General features: G+C 45.5%; 1 protein-coding gene across 1 annotated transcript; it reads left to right on the top strand.

The window, feature by feature from the left end:
- Positions 1 to 1,028: 1,028 nt before the first annotated feature.
- SSBP1 (single stranded DNA binding protein 1) lies at positions 1,029 to 19,415 on the top strand. The gene is made up of 7 exons (XM_003420210.4): positions 1,029 to 1,155; positions 2,218 to 2,283; positions 5,092 to 5,152; positions 6,054 to 6,194; positions 6,413 to 6,500; positions 10,974 to 11,062; positions 14,102 to 19,415. The coding sequence occupies exons 2-7, from the start codon at positions 2,260 to 2,262 to the stop codon at positions 14,143 to 14,145; spliced, it is 447 nt and encodes a 148-aa protein (XP_003420258.1). The 5' UTR covers positions 1,029 to 1,155; positions 2,218 to 2,259; the 3' UTR covers positions 14,146 to 19,415.
- Positions 19,416 to 20,328: the final 913 nt, after the last annotated feature.

The following is a 20,328-nucleotide window of genomic DNA, read 5'->3' as shown; positions in this document are numbered from 1 at the left end:
ATCTGTATATCACAGGTTGTTAATGAGTCTTCCTCCAATCCCGATGCCATGTTCTTATTCATATAGTCCAGCTTCTGGGATGATTTGCTTAGCATACAGATTAAGTATGAAGAAAGGCTACAACCCTGACACGCACCTTTCCTGACTCCCCTTGTTCTGTTCCAAAGACTGCCTCTTGGTCTATGTTTTGGTGCCGCATGAGAGCACAATGAAGTGTTCTGGAATTTTCATCCTTCAAAGTGTTATCCATAATTTGTTATGATCTACAGTCAAATGCCTGCTTAAATAGTCAATAAAACACAGGTAAACATCCTTCTGGTATTCTCTCCTTTCAGTCATGATTCATCTGATATTAGCAATGATATCTCTCTCAACTACTTTAATGTTCTGGAAAAAAAATTTTTTGAAAGCACGTACATGAGACACACATATTGTCTTGGGTCTCAGGCTTCAATTCAGGAAGGCAGGCACCAATTCTACACTTAAAAATTAAAAAAAATCTTTTGTTCATTTTTTCCCTTAATTTAAAAAATATTGCATTAAAATCTTTTTTATCTTGATTGTCTATATCTTGGTGCCTCTTACACTTTTCGCCTCCTGCTCCCCGCCTCTTTATTTGGTTTTCATGTAGCTAGGCAACTGGTAAGGAGCCCGGATTCAAACCCACCAGCTTCTGCAGGAAAAAGAGATCTGCTTCCCTAAAGATTACAGCCTTGGAAACTCGTTGTGGCAGCTCTCTACCGTCCTAAAACCCAGTGCCCTCCAGTCGGTTCCGACTCGCAGCGACCCTACGCGTCGCTATGCCTTGGAATCAACTGGAAGGCACAGGGCTTAGGCTACCGGTTCGGGGCTTGGTTAGGAGGTCAGGACCACAGGGCTTCCGCTGGGGGGCGGAGCTACTCTCGGGTTTCGCCCCTTCCTGGGCGGGGCTGGGAACGTCATCAAACAAACGCGCCAAACTCAGCCGTCGCGGGCGACCGGAAGCTGCTGGAACTCTGGAGTCAGGGGCCGTGTTTCCGTCGAGGCTGGCCGGCTGCATTTCTACCACGCACGCCGCGGCCCCTCCGCTTCCGCTTCCTCCTCTCGCTCGCTGTGTTGCATCCCGGTGCGCCCGGAACTGGTCCTCTGCTCACGCTGTCGGGACCGCGGCCTCAGGTGAGACAGGAGAGCGGGGCGCGAGTCCCGGGCGGTCCTCGTGGGCCGGAGACCCGGCGGCACGGAGCCTGGGCCTCCTCTTTGCTGTCGTGAAGGACCCCTGCCCACATCTGTCCCCGCTCCCCGCTCCCCGTTCCCCGGTCCCTGCTCCCTGCTCCCCGCTCCCCGCCCACCCCATCCCCGCTCCCGGGTCCCCGTTCCCCGGTCCTGCTCCCCGCTCCCCGCCCACCCCGGTCCCCGCTCCCGGGTCCCCGTTCCCTGCTCCCCGCTCCCCGCCCACCCCGGTCCCCGCTCCCTGGTCCCCGTTCCCCGCTCCCCGCTCCTCGCCCGCCCCGGTCCCCGCTCCCGGGTCCCCGTTCCCCGCTCCCCGCTCCCCGCTCCTCGCCCACCCCGGTCCCCGCTCCCGGGTCCCCGTTCCCCGGTCCCTGCTCCCCGCTCCCCGCCCACCCCATCCCCGCTCCCGGGTCCCTGTTCCCCGGTCCTGCTCCCCGCTCCCCGCCCACCCCGGTCCCCGCTCCCGGGTCCCCGTTCCCTGCTCCCCGCTCCTTGCCCACCCCGGTCCCCGCTCCCGGGTCCCCGTTCCCCGGTCCCCGCTCCCCGGTTCCCGTTCCCTGCTCCCCGCTCTCCGCTCCCCGCTCCTCCGTGGTCTTCGCTCTGGGGGCGGAGGCAGGGATTTGTGCAGCAGCAGACTTTCCATTCAAGTCCGTGGATGGTGTAGTATTTATTGAGCGCTCACTGTGCCAGGAAGTGTGTGAAGATCCTAGAATGTGACGTTGAATAAATCCGGCGGGAATCTCTGTCCTCAGGGAGCTCGCATCTCCGTCAAACTTGAGACGACAGTGAGCTGGACCTGTTTTGGGGGGAAGTCGGGGTCCTCCTCAAACGTGCAGGGATGGTGTGTTAGGGTTGCAAGCCTGAGTGCATAACGGTTATGTTGTCGATTCCGACTCCTAGCCACCCCATAGGGGGCTTGCAGTTCGGAATTCAGGAGGAGTGGACGTGGACTTGCGGTCTTGCTGTCAGATGTGCTTAATTCATCTTTTTTTTTTTTTTTTTCTTCAGGAAAGGACTAAAATTAGATTGTAAGAAAAGAAAATAGAAGCCATGTTTCGAAGACCTGTATTACAGGTAGTCGCTTCTTTTTCCTATCAGTGCTGGGATCTGTTATCAGCCAAAGGGTGCATTTCTTCAAACTTTTGACTTCAGGGGCAAAAGACCTTTGAGCCCACCCGCCAACCCCGTGTGTCTTCATTTGACATGGAGGTTGGGGACCCTGGTTTTGTCTGTATAAATAATGTCCATGAAAACGAAACATTTTAAATTTCATACGTGTGGTACGAATCAGTTATGTTATTTAAAAAAAAAAAGTGTGTGTTTGTTAAAACTTGCATGTAGATCACTTAGGGAGCCCTTAAGGTCTTTAGTGATAAGAAGACTGAGAATTTTTGTTAGCAGTTTTTTCCGGGGCACGTGGTTCCTTTTCTGACCTTCTACCTCACACCACCACCACCATCTCCGTACACTGTGGGAGCAACTGAAGTCCGCACCTCTGGATACTCAGTATGTCCAAAGTGGAATTCCTTCTCCTTCTACGGGATCTGGCTATTGTCTATCAGTCACCCTACACAGCCTTGAGCCGTCTTGTCGTTAGGTGCCATCAAGTCAGTTCCAACTGATAGCGACCCTGTATACCACAGAACGAAACACAGCACGGTCCTGCGCCGTCCTTAAAATTGTTGTTATGCTTGAGCCCATTGCTGCAGCCACTGCGTCAGTCTATTTCATTGAGGGTCTTCCTCTCTTTCACTGACCATCTACTTTACCAAGCATGATGTCCTTCCCCAGGGACTGATCCTTCCTGACAACATGTCCAAAGTATGTAAGATGCAGTCTCGCCATCCTTGCTTCTCGGGAGCATTCTGGCTGTACTTCTTCCAAGACAGTTTCATTGGTCCTTTTGGCAGTCCATGGCATATTCAGTATTCTCCCTCAACACCACAATTCAAAGGCATCAATTCTTCGGTCCTCCTTATTCATTGTCCAGCCTTCACATGCATGTGAGGCTATTGAAAATACCATGGCTTGAGTCAGGTGCACCTTAGTTTTCAAGGTGACATCTTTGTTTCTCAACACTTTAAAGAGGTCTTTTGCAGCTTTTTGTTGTTGTTAGGTGCCCATAGCAACTCTATGCACAACAGAATGAAACACTGCCCAGTCCTGCGCCATCCTTACAATCATTGTTATGCTTGAGCCCATTGTTGCAGCCACTGTGTAAGTTCACCTTGTTGAGGGCCTTCCTCTGTTCCGCTGACCCTGTACTTTACCAAGCATGATGTCCTTCTCCAGGGACTGATCCCTCCTAACAACACGTCCAAAGTATGTAAGACACAATCTCACCATCCTTGCTTCTGAGGAGGCATTCTGGTTGTACTTCTTCCAAGATAGATTTGTTCATTCTTTTGGCAGTCTATGGCGTGTTCAGTATTCTTCACCAACATCACAATTCAAAGGTGTCACTTCCTTCTTTTTTATTCCTTGTCCAGCTTTCACATGCATATGATATGATTGAAAATACCATGACTTGGGTCAGGTGCACCTTAGTTTTCAAGGTGACATCTTTGCTTTTCAACACTTTAAAGCAGATTTGCCCAAAGCAATGTGTCTTTTGATTTCTTGACTCTTGCTTCCATGGGTGTTGATTGTGGATCCAAGTAAAATGAAATCCTTGACAACTTCAGTCTTTTCTCTCCTTATCATGATGTGGCTTATTGGTCCAGTTGCGAGGATTTTTGTTTTCTTTATGTTGAGGTATAATCCGTACTGAAGGGTGTGGTCTTTGATCTTCATCAGTAAGTGCTTCAAGTCCTCTTCACTTTCAGCAAGCAAGGTTGTGTTGTCTGCATAACATCGTCCTGAGCCATCTTAGACTACCACTTTTCTTCATTTGAGACATTTCAAATGCTAAGTCTTGTAAGTTCTAACCTTTTAACACCTCCCTCCTCCTGCCCATCCTCTCCTTAAGACCAATGAAGAATCAACTCCTCTGTGAAACCATCCCCATCTCCGCACCCTACTGTAGAATCGACCTATATTCTCGAGTCCTCCTTTTATCCCGTACATACATTTAGCAGATTTTTCATGTGTTGAAATGTGAGCGTGGAAAAGTTACTACTGTCTGTACAGTAGAAAGTTGGCTTTAAAACCAAATAGAAAAGTTAAAAATCTAATAAAGAAAAAAGAAAATTATCCAAGTTTAAAGTGTCCTGGAAACCCTGGTGGTGCAGTGGTTAAGAGCTTGGCTGCTAACCTGAAGGTCGGCAGTTTGAATCCACCAGCTGCTCCTTGGAAACTCTGTGGGGCAGCTCTACTCTGTCCAGTAGTGTCACTATGAGTCAGAATTGACAGCAACAGGGTTTTTTTTTCCTCTATCCCTGCTTCTCCACTATGTCTTGATTTTTCTGTGCCCAAAGTTACACGTTGTTATTCTGTAAGACTTACAAGCTCAGGAGCATCTGAGCACTCAAATTAGTACATTTCTAGAATCATGAAAGGATTTTTTTCTTGCTTCGCAGCAGCTGTAATAACAATTGGGTTTACAGTCGTCATACTCTCTATAGGAAAGTGTTGTTTTGATTGTGCCTGTTGTGTGTAAACACAAGAACCGTATCAGGAGGGCTACCATGAAAGAATGAGGAGGGACCTGGCAGGTAGCCTTGGGTGAGCTCTCTGGTATTCCTCTTGTTCCTTGGGCTTTTGAAGCAGGCTGCTCTTAAAAGCGTTCGCCAGGTCCTTCTGGTGCTATGGCAGGAGGAGGTGGGCAGAGCGTCTGTTGTGCTGAAGGAGCTCCGACTCCCAGTGACACAGGTGGAGTGGTCTTCTCTTGCATTTGTCTTCCCTGGGAGATTAAAGCTGTGTTACTCATTTGTTCCCCTGCAGGTGCTTCATCAATGTGTGAGACACGAATCTGAAATAGCTAGCAATTTTGTTCTGGAAAGATGTAAGTAGCTAATTTCCAAGTTTAAAAAATGTTGTTCATAGTAATGTGCTAATGTTCTCAGATGTGACAGCTAAGCTGTGCGCTGTCGGGCCATGGTCTTTTATTTGTCATACTGCTCACTGGCTCATCTTTGCCCCTCATCCTGGCCTTGCCCCACCAGGCCCCAGGAACCTGGAATAAATTGGGCCTTCTTCCCCTTACCACTCAGTTACTTTCACACTCCTTGAGGCATATTTGCTTATTTCAGTTTTCTAAGGTCGTGTGTTGTTAAGTTGACAGAGTGAAAGTCTGGGGAGGCTGTTTTTTTCACAGAGAGGTAATGTTTATAAAAAGATTTTTGCATTTCAGATTTGTTTTTTTAATCACATGCCAAACCAAACACGTTGCCATTGGGTTGATACCAACTCATAGTGACCCTATAGGACAGGGTAGAACTGCCCCATAGCTGCTTGCAAGGAATGGCTGCTGGATTCAAACTGCTGACCTTTCAGTTAGCTGCTGAGCTCTTAACCACTGTGCCACCAGGGCCCCCTTAACCACACCAAAACCAAAAAACCCGTCGCCGTCGAGTCAGTTCCTACTTATAGTGACCATATAGGACAAATTAGAACTGCCCCCGAAAAGTATTTTAAACAGGGATTTAAGATAAAGTGAAAAGGTTAAAGTTTGTTTTGTGGGGCTCTTTTCTCGTGAATGATTTCTCCTTTCTTGCCCACCTTCTCTTGCCTCCCAGCCTCCTTATGTTCCCCCTGAACAGATCTTTATGGATTTTCTAGAACATGGGTTTTGCTTAATGCAGATGGATGTTGACATGGTGTTTGTAGCCATTCCCCTCCTGGACTTTCTTGCAGCCTCCGGTGTTGGCTTCTCAGCCTCATTCTGTCTCCACATTGTGTTTTAGCTCTGAATCGCGTGCAGTTACTGGGCCGAGTGGGTCAGGACCCCGTCATGAGGCAGGTGGAAGGAAAAAACCCAGTCACCATATTTTCTCTGGCAACTAATGAGATGTGGCGGTCGGGAGAGAGTGAAGTGTACCAAATGGGTGAGTATCAGAGACTGGGGTTTACTTTTATCACTGACAATGCAGACATTATTTATTGCCAATTGTCTGATAGGAGGTAAGTTACACTCAGAAAGGGTCTTCCTTCTCTAACTCTGTTCTCTTAGCAGTTGTGACATTGGTTTTGCTGGCACGTTGTCTGTTGGCATTTGTTTTCTCTGCTGGCATTTGTAACCATGCTTCTTATTCTTGTGATTTAGGTGACGTCAGTCAGAAGACAACGTGGCACAGAATATCAGTATTCCGACCTGGCCTCCGAGATGTAGCGTATCAGTATGTGAAAAAAGGGTAGGTTGGGGAAGGAACGGTCTTCGTTTAAAGGTTGAATAGTTTAAAGAACTGATAACAGGTGTTCTCATGTCCAGGGATGCATAACTCTCTTATCCCTGAGTATTGTAATTATTCTATAGAGATATTTTATTAAGCGCATTGCCATATGTCGTGTATAAAAGCTTCTAAGAGCTTGTAACTTAGGGCAAACAAGGTATGTACATAAATAGAAGCCAAAACCCAAACCTGTTGCCATTGAGTCAGTTCTGACTAACAGCGACCCTATGGGACAGAGTAGAACTGCCCCAAAGGGTTTCCAAGGCTGTAAATCTTTACGGAAGCAGACTGCTATATCTTTCTTCCATGGAGCGGCTGGTGGGTTCGAGCCCCGACCTTTGGGTTAGCAGCCAGTTGCTTAACCGCTGTGCCACTAGGGCTCTTTAAAAAGAAGCAGCCGAGGCAGAAGAGAAGGCAAAATGCACTAAGTGCCAATTGAGCAACTGCAAGTGCTTTTGGGAGCTGCCGTGTCTCCTGAGCCAGGGGTGTGAGGGTGCCTTGCCTTTGGCATCTACGTACATCCTTGTTAGAGGATCTGAGAGGTGTGATGCTTGACACATTGAGTTACTACAGTAATATTCACGGCAGTTACTTTATGTTTGATAATTTTCTGTAGACTTGGTGGCTGCTATTTGGAATGCTTGGATTCTTGTGCCTGTTGTCAGGTGCTGTCCAGCCAGTGCCGCCCAGTCGGTTTGGACTCAAGGCAACCCTACGTACAGCAGAAGGAAACACTGCCCGGTCCTGCGCCATCGTCACGATTGTTGCTAGGCTTGAGCCCGTTGTTGCAGCCACTGTGTCAGTCCATCTCTTTGAGCGTCTTCCTCTTTTTTGCTGATCCTCTTCTTCACCAAGCGTGATGTCCTTCTTCAGGTACTGATCCCTCCTGACAACATGGCCAAAGTATGTAAAGACGCGGTCTCGCCATCCTTGCTTCCAAGAAGCGTTCTGGCTGTTTTCTGCCAAGACGGATCTGTCTGTTCTTTCGGCAGTCCGTGGGATATCCAGTATTCTGCACTGGCACCACAACTCAAAAGCATCTGTTCTTCAGTCTTCCGTGTTCATCGTCCAGCTGTCACGTGCATACGAGGCGATTCCAAGCGCCACGGCTTAGGTCAGGCACACCCCGGTCCTCAAGGGGACGTCTGTGCTTTCCGACACTTCAGAGAGGTCTCTTGCAGCAAATTTGCCCAATGTGGTGCATCTTTTTGATTTCTTGACTGCTGTTTCCGTGGGTGTTGATTGTGGATCCAAGTAAAATGAAATCCTTGACAACCTCATTCTTTTCTCTGTTGCTTATTGGTCCAGTTGTGAGGATTTTTGTTTCTTTCTGTTGAGGTGCAGTCCATACTGAAGGCTGTGGTCTTTGGTCTTCATCAGTATGTGCTTCAGGTCCTCTTCACTTTCAGCAAGCAGGGTTGTGTCATCTGCATGCAGGTTATTAATAAGTCTTCCTCCAATCCTGATGCCACACTTTTCTTCATATAGTCCAGCTTCTAAAATTATTTGCTCAGCACACAGATTAAATAGGTATGGTGAAAGGATACAGCCCTGATGCACACCTTTTCTGACTTTAAACCATGCAGTATCCCCTTGTTCTGTTGAAACAACTGCTCCTTGATCTGTATACAGATTCCTCATGAGCACAATTAAATGTTCTGGAATTCCCATTCTTCGCAGTGTTATCCATAGTTTGTTATGATCCACACAGTTGAATGCCTTTGCATAGTCAATAAAACACAGGTAAACATCCTTCTGGTATTCTCTGCTTTCAACCAGGATCCAGCTGACATCAGCGGTGATAACCCTGGTTCCACGTCCTCTTCTGAATCCGGCCTGAATTTCTGGCAGTTCCCTGTTGATACACTGCTGCAGCTGCTTTTGAATGATCTTCAGCAGAATTTTGCTTGCATGTGGTATTAATGATATTGTTTGATAATTTCTGCATTTGGTTGGATCACCTTTCTTGGGAATAGGTATAGATATGAATCTTTTCCAGTTGGCCAGGAAGCTGTCTTCCAAATTTCTTGGCATAGACGAGTGGGCACCTCCAGTGCTGCATCTGTTTGTTGAAACATCTCAGTTGGCATTCCATCAATTCCCAGAGCCCTGTTTTTTGGCAGAGCCTCCAGTGCAGCTTGGACTTCTCCCTTCACTACCATCGGTTCCTGATCATATGCTACCTCCTGAAATGGCTGAGTGTCGACCAGTTCTTTTCGGTATTAAAAATATATATATATATATATATATATAGTGACTATGTATTCCTTCCATCTTTTGCTGCTTTCTGTGTCTTTTAATATTTTCCCCATAGAATCCTTCACTATTGCAACTTGAGCCTTGAATTTTTTCTCCAGCTCTTTCAGCTTGAGAAATGCTGAGTGTGTTTTTCCTTTTTGGTTTTCTATCTCCAGGTCTTTGCACAGTCATCATAATACTTTCTTTTCTCGAGGTGCCCTTTGAAATCTTCCATTCATCTCTTTTCATCATTTCTTACTTTTGCTTCAGCTATTCAGTGTTCAAGAGCAAGTTTCAGAGTCTCTTTTGACATCTATTTAGGTCTTTTGTTTCTCTCTGTCTTTTTAATGACATCTTGCTTTCTTCATGTATATTGTCCTTGATGTCATTCCACAACTCGTCTGGTCTTCAGTCATTAATGTTCAGTGTATCAAATCTATTCTTGAGACCGTCTCTAAATTCAGATGGAATATACTCAGGGTCATTCTTTGGCTCTTGTGGACATATTCTAATTTTCTTCAGTTTCTGCTTGAACTTGCATATGAGTAATTGACGGTCTGATCCACAGCTGGCCTCTGGCCTTGTTCTGACTGGTGATAGTGAGCTTTTCCGTCATCGCTTTCCACAGATGTAGTTGATTTGATTCCTGTGTATTCCATGTGGTGAGGTCCATGTGTATGCTAGGGTTTATGTTGCTGAAAAAAAGGTATTTGCAATGAAGAAGTCGTTGGTCTTACCACATTCGATCATGCGATCTCCGGCTTTGTTTCTGTCACCAAGGCCATATTTTCCAAGTGCTTACGCTACTTTGTTTCCAGCTTTTGCATTCCAATCCCCAGTAACTATCAGTGCATCCTCATTGCATGTTTGATCAATTTCAGACTGCAGAAGTTGGTAAAAATCTTCAGTTTCTTCATTGTTGGCCTTAGTAGCTGGTGGTATATTTGACTAATAGTGATATTAACTAGTCTTTCTTGTAGGCTTGTGGATCCTATCCTGTCACTGACAGCTGTACTTCAGGATAGATGTTGAGAGGTTCTTTTTGACAGTGAGTGCGACGCCATTCCTCTTCAAGTTGTCATTCCCGGCATGGTAGACCGTATGACTGTCCAGTTCATAATGGCCAGTGCCAGCCCCTTTTGGCTTGGATTGATTGTGTGTAAAAAGCCTTCGTTTTCCAAACCCACAGAACAAGAGTATGTTCAACAGCACTTGTAGTTGTAGTCAGTACATTTAGCAATGCACTTGTCTTGTACAAACAAAACCTATTTCATGAAAAATAATTTCAGTAGTGACTAAAGGTTCTATTTCTCACCAATAACTGAGCGTCTTTTATTCGTACGTGCCTCCATTGCCCTTCACGTACATGTATGTGTATGCAGGATGCTTCAGGGAAAAAGTCTGTGCAGTTTCATCTGGTGGTGGATCAATTTCTGTGTGTGTTTCCATTTCCTTTGGCACCTTATCATTTCACTAGGTTTGTTTACTTCCTGGGTTTTACTTTAGTGGTGATGGTGGACCCTGAAAACGGGTACCATTGCAGTCATTTTCTGACCCGTAAAGCTATAGTTACGGCTGTCTTCTCGTTCGGCTGTCCACACGGTGAGGAAATAGTCTCAGTACTTAACTCTAAATGATATACTAAGCTAAAAGCCTTCATTTTGAATTTTAATAATCTAAGTCCATTGAAAATGAGGCCATGAACCTCACTATAGAAAGAGATTGGTAAATCGTCAGTGAAAATCAGTAGATGTATTAGGGAGCCCAGAAAATCAGTAGACGTATCAGGGAGCCCAGAATCAAAGGGGAAGGAAAATGATGCACTGGAAATCATTCCTTGGTACTCACAGGGTGCTGCCAATTTGGCCTGCCCCTCTCACGATCTTAACATCCGTGTTGTGCTTTGTTTTTCCATTTAATTTTGTCTGAAGACTTTGAACCATTTTCTTTTTTAAAAAAAAACTCAAAGGCCTCCAGTCAGGTCGGAATGAGGCCACCGTCCTTTCCAGCCAGACCTGTCTGGGCTGTTTCTGCCGTCTGCTTCTGAACCTTCAGAAGAGGTTGTGAAAACGTGGTTATGGATGACTGTATATTTCATCCTTTGTGTATATGTGCTGCCTCCCCTGGCCCGACTTGACTCTCCTGGAAAGCACATTAGAACCTCCATGCTAAGAACTGTATGTTTTGTTACATTAGGTCTCGAATTTATGTGGAAGGGAAAGTAGACTACGGTGAATACACGGATAAAAATAACGTGAGACGCCAGGCAACAACAATCATAGCTGGTAAGAAACTCGTAGCTTTTGTTTTCCTCTTCTCCCCTAAAAGCTTGGTGATGTAAATGACTCTGCCTGGGACTGTGAGAACCAGCGACTGAGAGATTAGAAGGCAGTGACTGGGAAGAACTCTGAGCAGGCTTGTGGGCTGGCAGATAACCTAGTCTGTAGAGTCATGTAGCTGAGTGAGAGTTGCAAAGATGTATCTGGAACCTCTTTGGTACTTAACATACTGATTATTTGCATAGTTTCTGTTGATCTCATTAAGCAAAAAGCCAAACAGCGTAGAAGACGTGGGCACATAAAGTTTAAAGACGGTTGAGAAGAAGTTCCCTAGAACAGAGTTTTCAAACCTTTTTGAAAATATAAAAGTTTTTGAGAATGATATACCCCTTTGGACATCTTTAAGTTGACATTAAAAAAATTTGTTCAGTATAAAAGTATTATATCACTCTTAAATGTGTTTGAAATCCACTGTTAACCTTGTAAAAAAATACATGAACTCACTTTTCTTTAACATTTGGAAATTTATACATTATTCCTTTGTCTTTGAACTTGTTTTTCCGTTCCATTTCCCCTCAGAAGTCTCTTAATGTATTGCACAGTTGAGCCTTTTCTTATTCATCCCATCATTTGTGACAGAAATACGTAAGTAGGAGTTGTAAAATATTTAGAGCTTTAGCTGTCACAGAATTTTTAAAAAATGTTGCTTCTCTTCAACTCTGCTGTCATTTCAATTGTTTTTAGTACTCAACTGACCAATATATTAAAGATTTTAATGTGTAAATATAAAAGCTAAAGTTTTATTGGAAATGCATCTTTTGATGAGGTGGCTGGTGCTTTTTTCACCTCTTGGATAAATTACTAAAATAAAAGCATTAAGCTTTTACATTCTATTCTTTTGTTCGTCTTTACGGACATAAACCGAGAAACCTTGTTTTTGGAAATAAGTAGATGGGAATGGATGGAAAATTTATTTTTACCAGTCTCAATGTTTTAAACTTCTGAGATAGGCTAAAATTACATGATGCCATATTTAAAAATGAGTTTTTTATTATGGAGAGTGTCAGGTACACACAGAAGTAGAGTAGTAAAAGCGTCAGCTCATCATTTAGTATCGGCAGTTACCAGCTGGTATCCGATAGCTCATCTGTGTGCTCGGCTGCTTCGCTTCTGCCTGGACTATTTTGAAGCAAATCCCAGACATCATATCATTTCACCCATAAATATTTCAGTCAGTGTCTCTAAAAGGTAAGGTTTATGAAAATACAACCACAATGCTAGTATCTGGTATCACCTAATATTAAGAAATTTTGTTAATTATATTTAGGAAATATTATAATGTTCAAATTTCCCTCATTGCTCTATACCTTAACATTGTTTTACGTGTATTCCTAAGGTCTCTTTTCATCTGTAGATCTCCCTCTCTCTTTTTCTTTCCCCTTGTACTGGAGTTCATGTCTTATCCACTCTGCCAAATTGATAAGTCATCATTATAACCATCACGTGTATTTTCTTCCTGGTAAATTTCTTTGAACATATATTGACCTTGAAAACCAACATAGGTATCTTCTTGCCCCTCGCCATCAGACCTTGTGCCAGTTCTTTCAATTTTGCTCTCATAACTCTTGAGTGTCCTGAGAGTAAATAATTTCCGACCGCCCTGCCCTTCATTTGGGCCGTGTTGCCAGAGGTGGCTACTTGAAATAGATGAATATCCAGACCTCTAGGTGTTGTGGAACCACACCTGTGATGTCAGCTGTGGAAAATTAAGCTTGCTTACAAAATAGTTGGCATTTCTAAGTCTCTGTGGATGCATCATGTATTCATAAAGCCCTTTACACTTGCATTTTCCACTCTAAACCAAGTGTGTGGACAGACTTTGGAGTTGTTATGAATAAACCCAAGTAGAAGTAATTCAGGTTATCTGCTATTTTGTGTTTTTGTTGTTGTTGTTGTTGTCGTTACCAGCTTTCACTAGCATGAGAGATTGGGCAAATACTGTAGGTTTATGGCTAGTAGTAAAAGTCAGTGGATCTTCAGCGACGTTTGCGCTGAAGACAGTAGAATTTAACTCGGTTGCCATGTCCTAGACCTTCAGTTTCCTTAAGGAATCATGTCTGTAACTTAGAAGTAGCCACCAGTGGGTGGCTCTCCTGCCTCGTTACCCAGTGATGCCAATCTAATACTTTCCATAGATCATAAACATGAACAGATACCTAGTCGTCTACTGTAACACTAATTGCTTTCTATACCAGCGTACTCTTCTTCCAGAAAACTAGAGACATGAACAGATGCTCAGGTATGTGCTATATTGTAGTCACTTTTGGAATAATTTTCAGTTATGAGCATCTAGATCTTTTGGATTCATACAGGAAATGCTACTTCGCATGTTCCCTTTGCTCATCCTAAATGAACCACTGCTGGGGCATTTTAAGAGCAATGTCTGATGTTTTTGGATGAAAATGCTCGCTCTATAATACTGATTAGTAGACGTTTCCCAAGAATGAGTATATAAAAGTCATCCTGTTTTAAAATTGAAAAATAACAATTTCCTCAATATGAGGTTTTACACTTACTTAAAAATATAAACGAAATAAATCCGTCATCAACAATGGGCACGTACGTTGACCCACCCTTTCCTCCTCACCTCCGGAGCGCGGAGTGGTACCTCTTGGGGCCCTTGAGTGTGAGGCTCTGCAGCCAGGTTTAAGCACTGAAGTCATCCAGCTCTGTGACTGGTTCTTTTGCAGGAAGGTGTTGCTTAGAAGACCTTATTCTGATTTTCTTAAGGGAAGGCAGGCAATAGCCCGCCTTGTCTAATAAAGTCTGAATTTCTGGCCAAACGTCTGTAGCCCAACTCTGAGCTGCATTTATGCCTCTTGTGTATACCTCTGATGAACGTAGCAAGGATTTCAGAAAAACAAAATCTCAGATTCTCTAAAATCACTTTGGTACCAGCACTAATGTATGCGTTTAGAGGGGAATGATTACGTGGGATGGAGGAATAGGTCTGAAAATAACGCTTACTCTTTGGCTTCTTCACAGATAACATTATATTTCTGAGTGACCAGACAAAAGAGAAGGCATAGAGTGGACGCGTCGTCTTTGGCCGTTGTTTGGTACAGTCTCATTTCCAAATCATGTATAGTCTCTATAGGACAAAAATTAAAATATTCTTTTATAGAAAACAAATGATAATATTTTTCCTCATTACGTCTCCCTCTGTGGCTCGTGTCTGTTTGGCATTCTCTGGTTGTTCACTCCTTCAGGATGACTTACGTGTGCCGGCGTACGAAATAGCGGACTCCTGGCTTGTCTGTCAGTGTTTTGGCAGAGGCGTGGATGTCTTCGGGAAGGCATGCTCCTCCTGCAGTGTTCACTCAGCCCCTCGGTGCCACCGGGCTTGTCCCCAGCTGTAAACAGTGACGTTCTCACCTGTGTGCTCTGCAGACGTGAGGCAGGAGCTGCGTCTTCTCTGTGTGCCTGGTCAGAGTAGATGCTCAGTGTTGACGGCTTGATGCTGATGGGATATATAGTTCAGTCCAGATTGAGGAGGGTTGCTGAACAGGGTCCGTGTCTAACCTGAATGGCTTCAAGGCTAAGCTACCTTCTCCACATTGTTTGTTTTTGGACAGTTTCACTATTACTATTTGTGAAACGTGGTTTACCAACGGTGAAGACCTGAATGTAGCTAGGGGTGAGCTGGTTCATCTCCAGGTAATGAGCCAGGGCTCTGGGTCCATATTCTAATCCTGTCTGAGCCCCTATTTGCTATCCTTTCAAAGTCCTCATCCAGAACTCTGGCAGGAGGCCCTTTTGCACACTAATAGCCTTTAGTGTTGCTGCTACACACACAGCGGACGCACACTTGCTGTCACTATGGGATTCGGAAATACAGGGTACAAATGAGTCACCAATAAAGGTGGCATAAAATAAACTCAGATTTTCAGCACATCTTTTACTTTTTAAAGTTTGCCTCAGTTCCCCCAGGCCTGCCTTTTGCCAGTTTGCTGCAGTTTCCCAGTGGTGGGCCCTGCTGAGCAGGTGGCCCCGTTCAAGCTGGGGGTACCCCTCCCTCAACTTCTCTGGGCCAGTTAGTCCCCAGCTCGGCCTCTGACCCAGCCCATGTCTTCTGCTTCCCTGGCTGTCTCCTTTCCGTCAGCCTGAGAGTGCGTGGCGCTAAGTGAATGGCAACAGGTTCAGAGTCCACGTGCTGCGCTCTGAGCCCTTTATTTATTTATTCTTAGGCATTTCCTGAGTATGTGAGCGGCGAATTCTCTTTGTAGTGCAGTTTGGTTACGGCAATGTGGAACTCTTAGCTTTATCCCCTCTTTGTCCAGGAATAGTAGAAAATTAATTGCTGGCTCCCCTTATGAGTAGGAGTCCATGGGTGGCACAGACAGGCACTTGACTACTAACTGAAAGGTTGGTGGTTCGAGTCCACCCAGAGACACCTTGGAAGAAAGGTCTGGCAATCTGTTTCCGAAAGGTAGCAGTCATTGAAAACCCTTTGGTGCGCAATTCTGTTCTGACATGCGGGATCACCATGAATCGGGATTAAGACTTGAGTGCAACTGGTTTAGTTTTTGGTTTGCTTTCTCTTTTATCAGCCCCCCTTTTTTTTCTGTAGTTGGGACCACTAGTCAGCATGTTAATCTGCTCTCCAGCCAGACACTTTTAAAAGATGGGGTCTGTATTCCTTTATGTCACATTTCTTATTTTGAGCAAAACTATAAGTAGGTGAAGTGTATCTTTTGGGTAACTCACGCTGGCGCCTGGATCTGCCCCCAACCTGTGCAGCACATCTGTTGAGACTAACTCCTCCTCGCAAGCTGGTGTCGGCCCAGGTGGACCTGGACTCTGGCAGCAAGAAGAGCCGGTGGGGTCTTCTCGGCCACGTTTGGGCTCTGCGTTCCCCTTCCTCATGCTGCTGAGGTGTCAGCGAACAAACCTGCAGAAAGCGGCCCTTGACTTTAACTTGGGGACTCCATGGTTAATGGAAAGAGGAAGGAATGTGATACGTAAAAGGGAGGAGGAAGTGTTGAACAGCACGTGTGGTGTTCCCCGTTTTTGAAAAATGTAATTAACGAAAGTATGTGCTTAGAAGAGTCTGGAAGGATGTGATTATCTCTGGGTGGGGAATCATGGGTGATTTCCTTACACTTTTGTATATCCTATTATTTATTTTTGTTAGCATCAAGCATGTATTACTTTGCTAATAAAAAAATAAATAAATAAAGCTGTTTTCATTTTATTTCCGTTATTTCCAAGCCAGGCTTGCTTTCCTCACTAACCTCCGGCCAGTTCCCCTTGCACTAGGGGTGAGCCACACGAGCTTTCGCGTGTCTTCCCACTGTCTGCATTGCAGCGATTCGTGTTCGTGTGCTTCCTTCACCGACCGAAGACGCAGACGTGAATAACTGGCCTCACAAGATCCTGTCTGCTGCCACCATTACAGGCCTTCAAGAGTTGCCGTTTCTCCGGGATGCTCACAGGCATTTCCGGGGCTGTTGTGGGGACAGAAGCACATCTTCCTTTGGTTGTTGCTGGTCGTTCCAGCTGGGTGACAGCCCAGCCTTTGCAGTGTGGTTTATTTCCCTGTGTTCCCTCAGGAGCCCCTGAGGTCCTGGCAGGCAGGGCTGGTCTCCCTCACACTGCCTGCTGGCCCTGTCCGGCTCAGCCCCGCACAGAGATGTTGCAGGGCTGTGTACCGGTCTGCTCTTCAGGGGGTCAGGCGGAACATTGGCATGGGGTACGCTATGCATTTCTCCGTTGGGTTTGCATGGTGTGCCGTCAAGACCTGGGGTGCAGGCAGCAAGCAGAGCACCGTGGGGAGTTGGGGAGAGTCGCAGAGTTAATTAGCAAACAGGTTGCAGTCATTTTTTACGACTGACATTCCTTGTGTGCTTACTGGGCCAGGCACTGAGTGCTTTTTATGCCTTGTCTCACTTGACCATTACCCTAAGAAGCAGATACTGTTATCCCATTTTATAGATGAAGAAGCTGAGACAGGTTAACTCGTCACAGTCATGCAACTTATAAGGGGCAGGCCTGGAGTTTGAACTCAGGTGTGAAGTTTGTGTTTTGCTTTCTGCCCACTGCCTTCCTCCAGCTGCCCTCACACATGCTGGCCCTCCCCTGCTTATAGCCTTCGAACAGTGCCCACTGCAGGTGTCTGAACCACTCTGAGAGTTCAATAAATGTTACATGTTGGTTGTGGGGCCGTTATGTGTGAGGAAGAAATACCTCTACCTTACTCTTGTTCTGTCTGATGATCTTGCAGGAAAGTACATGACAGTTAATTTCCCTACCTGGTTATCTCCTAGCATAGTGCTCTTGAGTCCCTTCTACCAAGTGCTGTCTCCATTGGCAACACGTCCAGAGTGACAGTCCCTGTCATTGTTTCTTCCACTTACCAATCCAGCCAAACCTGTTGCCATTGGTGAATTTTGACTCAGAGTGACCCTATAGGACAGAGTAGAACTACCCCACAGGGTTTCTAAGGAGTGGCTAGTGGATTCAAACCACTGGCCTTTTGGTTAGCACCTGTAGCTCTTAACCACTGTGCCACCAGGGCTCCTTCCTCCATCTCCTGGAGTTGAAATTGTCAGCAAAATTCACGGACTTGTCACTTTTTTAAAAATAATATTTCATTGTGTTCTCAGTGGAGGCTTACACAGCAGTTTAGGTTCTGACTCAACAATTTCTACACAAATATCCAGTGAAATTGAATACATTGTTCATAGTGCGTGAGCGCTATATTCTGTTAGTTCCATCTGGGTCACATTTAGAGAATGAAATAGTTGGTGTGTATTGGCACTTTGAGGCCCCCTCACTGTAGGGCTCACCTCTTAGTCCCACCGTCTGTGTGGGGTGGTGTGTGCTGTCAGTCACACTGTGTGAGGTGGCGCGTGTTGTCAGTCACCGTGTGGGGTGGTGTGTGCTGTCAGTCCCATCGTCTGTGTATCTTTTGGCTGTTGGTACCACACAGCCTAGGTGGTAACACCTTTCTTGTTTCCTTCCTCCCCGTCCATTTTCTAGTGGACCGTAAGCAGAAGCCATTTGTTGGAGCTTCCAGGAAAGCTCCACTCTGTTAGGAGTGAACTCTTGGGAGGCTCACCCTTGGTGGTCCCAGATTCTCATCCTTTGGCCTTGCCTTTCTTTTCCGGAATGTAGGCGGGATGGCTGCATCTCCAGGAGCAGTCTTGGACCTTGAGGCAATCTTCAGGATGAAAGACAGAAGAAGCCGGGATCTGCAGTGACCGCAGTCCTGGACAGCCCAGTCTTGGTCAGCCCGCCTCTGGTGGAAAGCCAACCTGGATGGCTTCTGTGGGAGCCACAGTCCCATCTCTGCCTGTTTTTTTGTTTTGCAGTCAAGCCTAATCCTTACTATTCACACATTCTTACCCTTGGCTCACCTGCACGGTCAACTCTTGCTATCCTTTCTTTCAGGACCTCTTGCTGCCCCCAGAGTCCTGCAGGTTTCTAAACTGTCTCTTTATAAATCTGGGGTGAGAGGGAGGCTGGGACATGAAAAGTACACAAAACCTTAGCATTTAGCCTCAAAAAGTAATCATAAGCACCATTCTCTTCTAATAAATGCAGTTTAATTTTGCTCGTAGTCCTCAGGGAGGGCCTTTAATTAACAGCTTCTGTTCAAGGAAGGAGCGATTGGGTGAAGGCTTGCTCTCTTGCTTCCCCAGGCTGTGCGGCAGATAAGATGCCTGAGGTGGGGGGCCTCCTAGCACAAAATAGCCAGATCTGTGCACACTGTAGTTTTTCTTAACGTCAGTGGGCTTGCAGTAAGAAAGGAAGTGACAAGTGACAAGTTTTAATATTAAAGAAAAAAAAAAGGGCTGGAATCAGAACCGCAGTGGGCACCACACAGAAAATGGGGCTCCCCGGTGATGGGTGCACTGTGGTCTGGAGAGAGCCTTGAGGTTTGAGAGTTAGTCTAACCATGGCAGCAAAGCCAGGAAAGAATGTGGGCAAAGCAAAAGCCTAGAAGCAAAATTCTAAATGACAATGTTAGCCACTGACCGTATGTGGAAGAGGCAGTGCACTATGTTAAGTCTGGTTTGGAGCTGTGGTTTCACAGTGGTTAAGAGCTTAAATGCTAACGAAAGGTTTGCAGTTCGAATCCACCCTGGGTATGCACAGGGAGTGTGATGTTTGAAAAATCTACAGATGTGATCTACCACATGGACAGATCGAATGGAGACCTGACCTGTATGACCCAATTAAAAACGAACAAATATAACGGTGAAGACGTGTGCTTTATCAAATAAAAAAAAAAAATTTTTTTAAATCAAATAGCACTTGATAAAATACATAATCTATTCTTTTATACCAATGATCATAAAGATGTCGCAAGACCGGGCCATGAGTCGGAGTCAACTTGGTCGCAGCTGACAACATTTTTAATTTTGAAATAGAAACATTTTAGAAAAAAAAAATTTAGGACAATGTCTTTACGATTTGGGAGCATGGAAGATTTTTTTTTTAACAAAAGTAAACATAGAAAAGTGATAAATTTAACTTAGAAACCAATACAGGTATTTCAGCCAGAGTGAATTGAATGCAAGAGATCATTTGCAAAGGGGCTGGAAGAAGGGAAAGAAGGAAGGGCTACTGGAGGCGCGAAAAGGAAAAAGGGGTTTTGCCCAGAGATCAGAAGCTGCCGACACCCTGCCCTGGTGCTGCGAGCCTGTGCCTGTTGCTGTTCCATCTGGTGCTGCTGAGGTGCTGCCCCGGCCAGGCCAGAACCACTGACGAGGTGGTGCTGTCCAGGTGCCTGCCGTGCAGCCAATGGGATTCATCCTGTCACGTCTAGAAACGACCCAGGAGGGTCAGGGATCCGAGCTTGGTTGACTAGTTAGGAGCAACATAGCCAGGAAATACAAAGCTACACCAGGGTAAATAAGCTTTTTCCGTAAAGGGACGGATAGTGGTTTCAGCTTCGCGGGCCGTAGGTCTCTTCTGAAGCTTCTCAACTCCATTGCACTATAAACACAACTATAAACACAACTATAAACAATGCATAAAAGAATGGTTGTGACTGGGTTTTGGCCCATGGGCGATAGTTTACTAACCCCTAAGCTACACTATGGTTAAGCACTTAGCTGCTAACCGAAAGGTTGGCGGTTCAAACCCACCAGCAGTTCCTCCAGAGAAAAGATCTGGAGATCTCCTCCTGTAAAGATTACAGCCAAGAAAACCCTGTGGGGCAGTTCTACTGTGTCACATGGGGTCTTTATAAGTTGAAATCGACT

This window comes from Loxodonta africana, chromosome 8 (assembly GCF_030014295.1).
Source record: "Loxodonta africana isolate mLoxAfr1 chromosome 8, mLoxAfr1.hap2, whole genome shotgun sequence".
Lineage (NCBI taxonomy): Eukaryota > Metazoa > Chordata > Mammalia > Proboscidea > Elephantidae > Loxodonta > Loxodonta africana.
This window is presented reverse-complemented; position numbering and strand designations above follow the sequence as displayed.

Bases quoted from the DNA above. Each gene is read 5' to 3' on its own strand.
- SSBP1 (XM_003420210.4), top strand. From the start codon at position 2,260: ATGTTTCGAAGACCTGTATTACAG. The intron at 5,153-6,053 runs GTAAGTAGCTAA...ATTGTGTTTTAG, and splicing joins CAATTTTGTTCTGGAAAGAT to CTCTGAATCGCGTGCAGTTA. The intron at 11,063-14,101 runs GTAAGAAACTCG...GCTTCTTCACAG, and splicing joins GGCAACAACAATCATAGCTG to ATAACATTATATTTCTGAGT.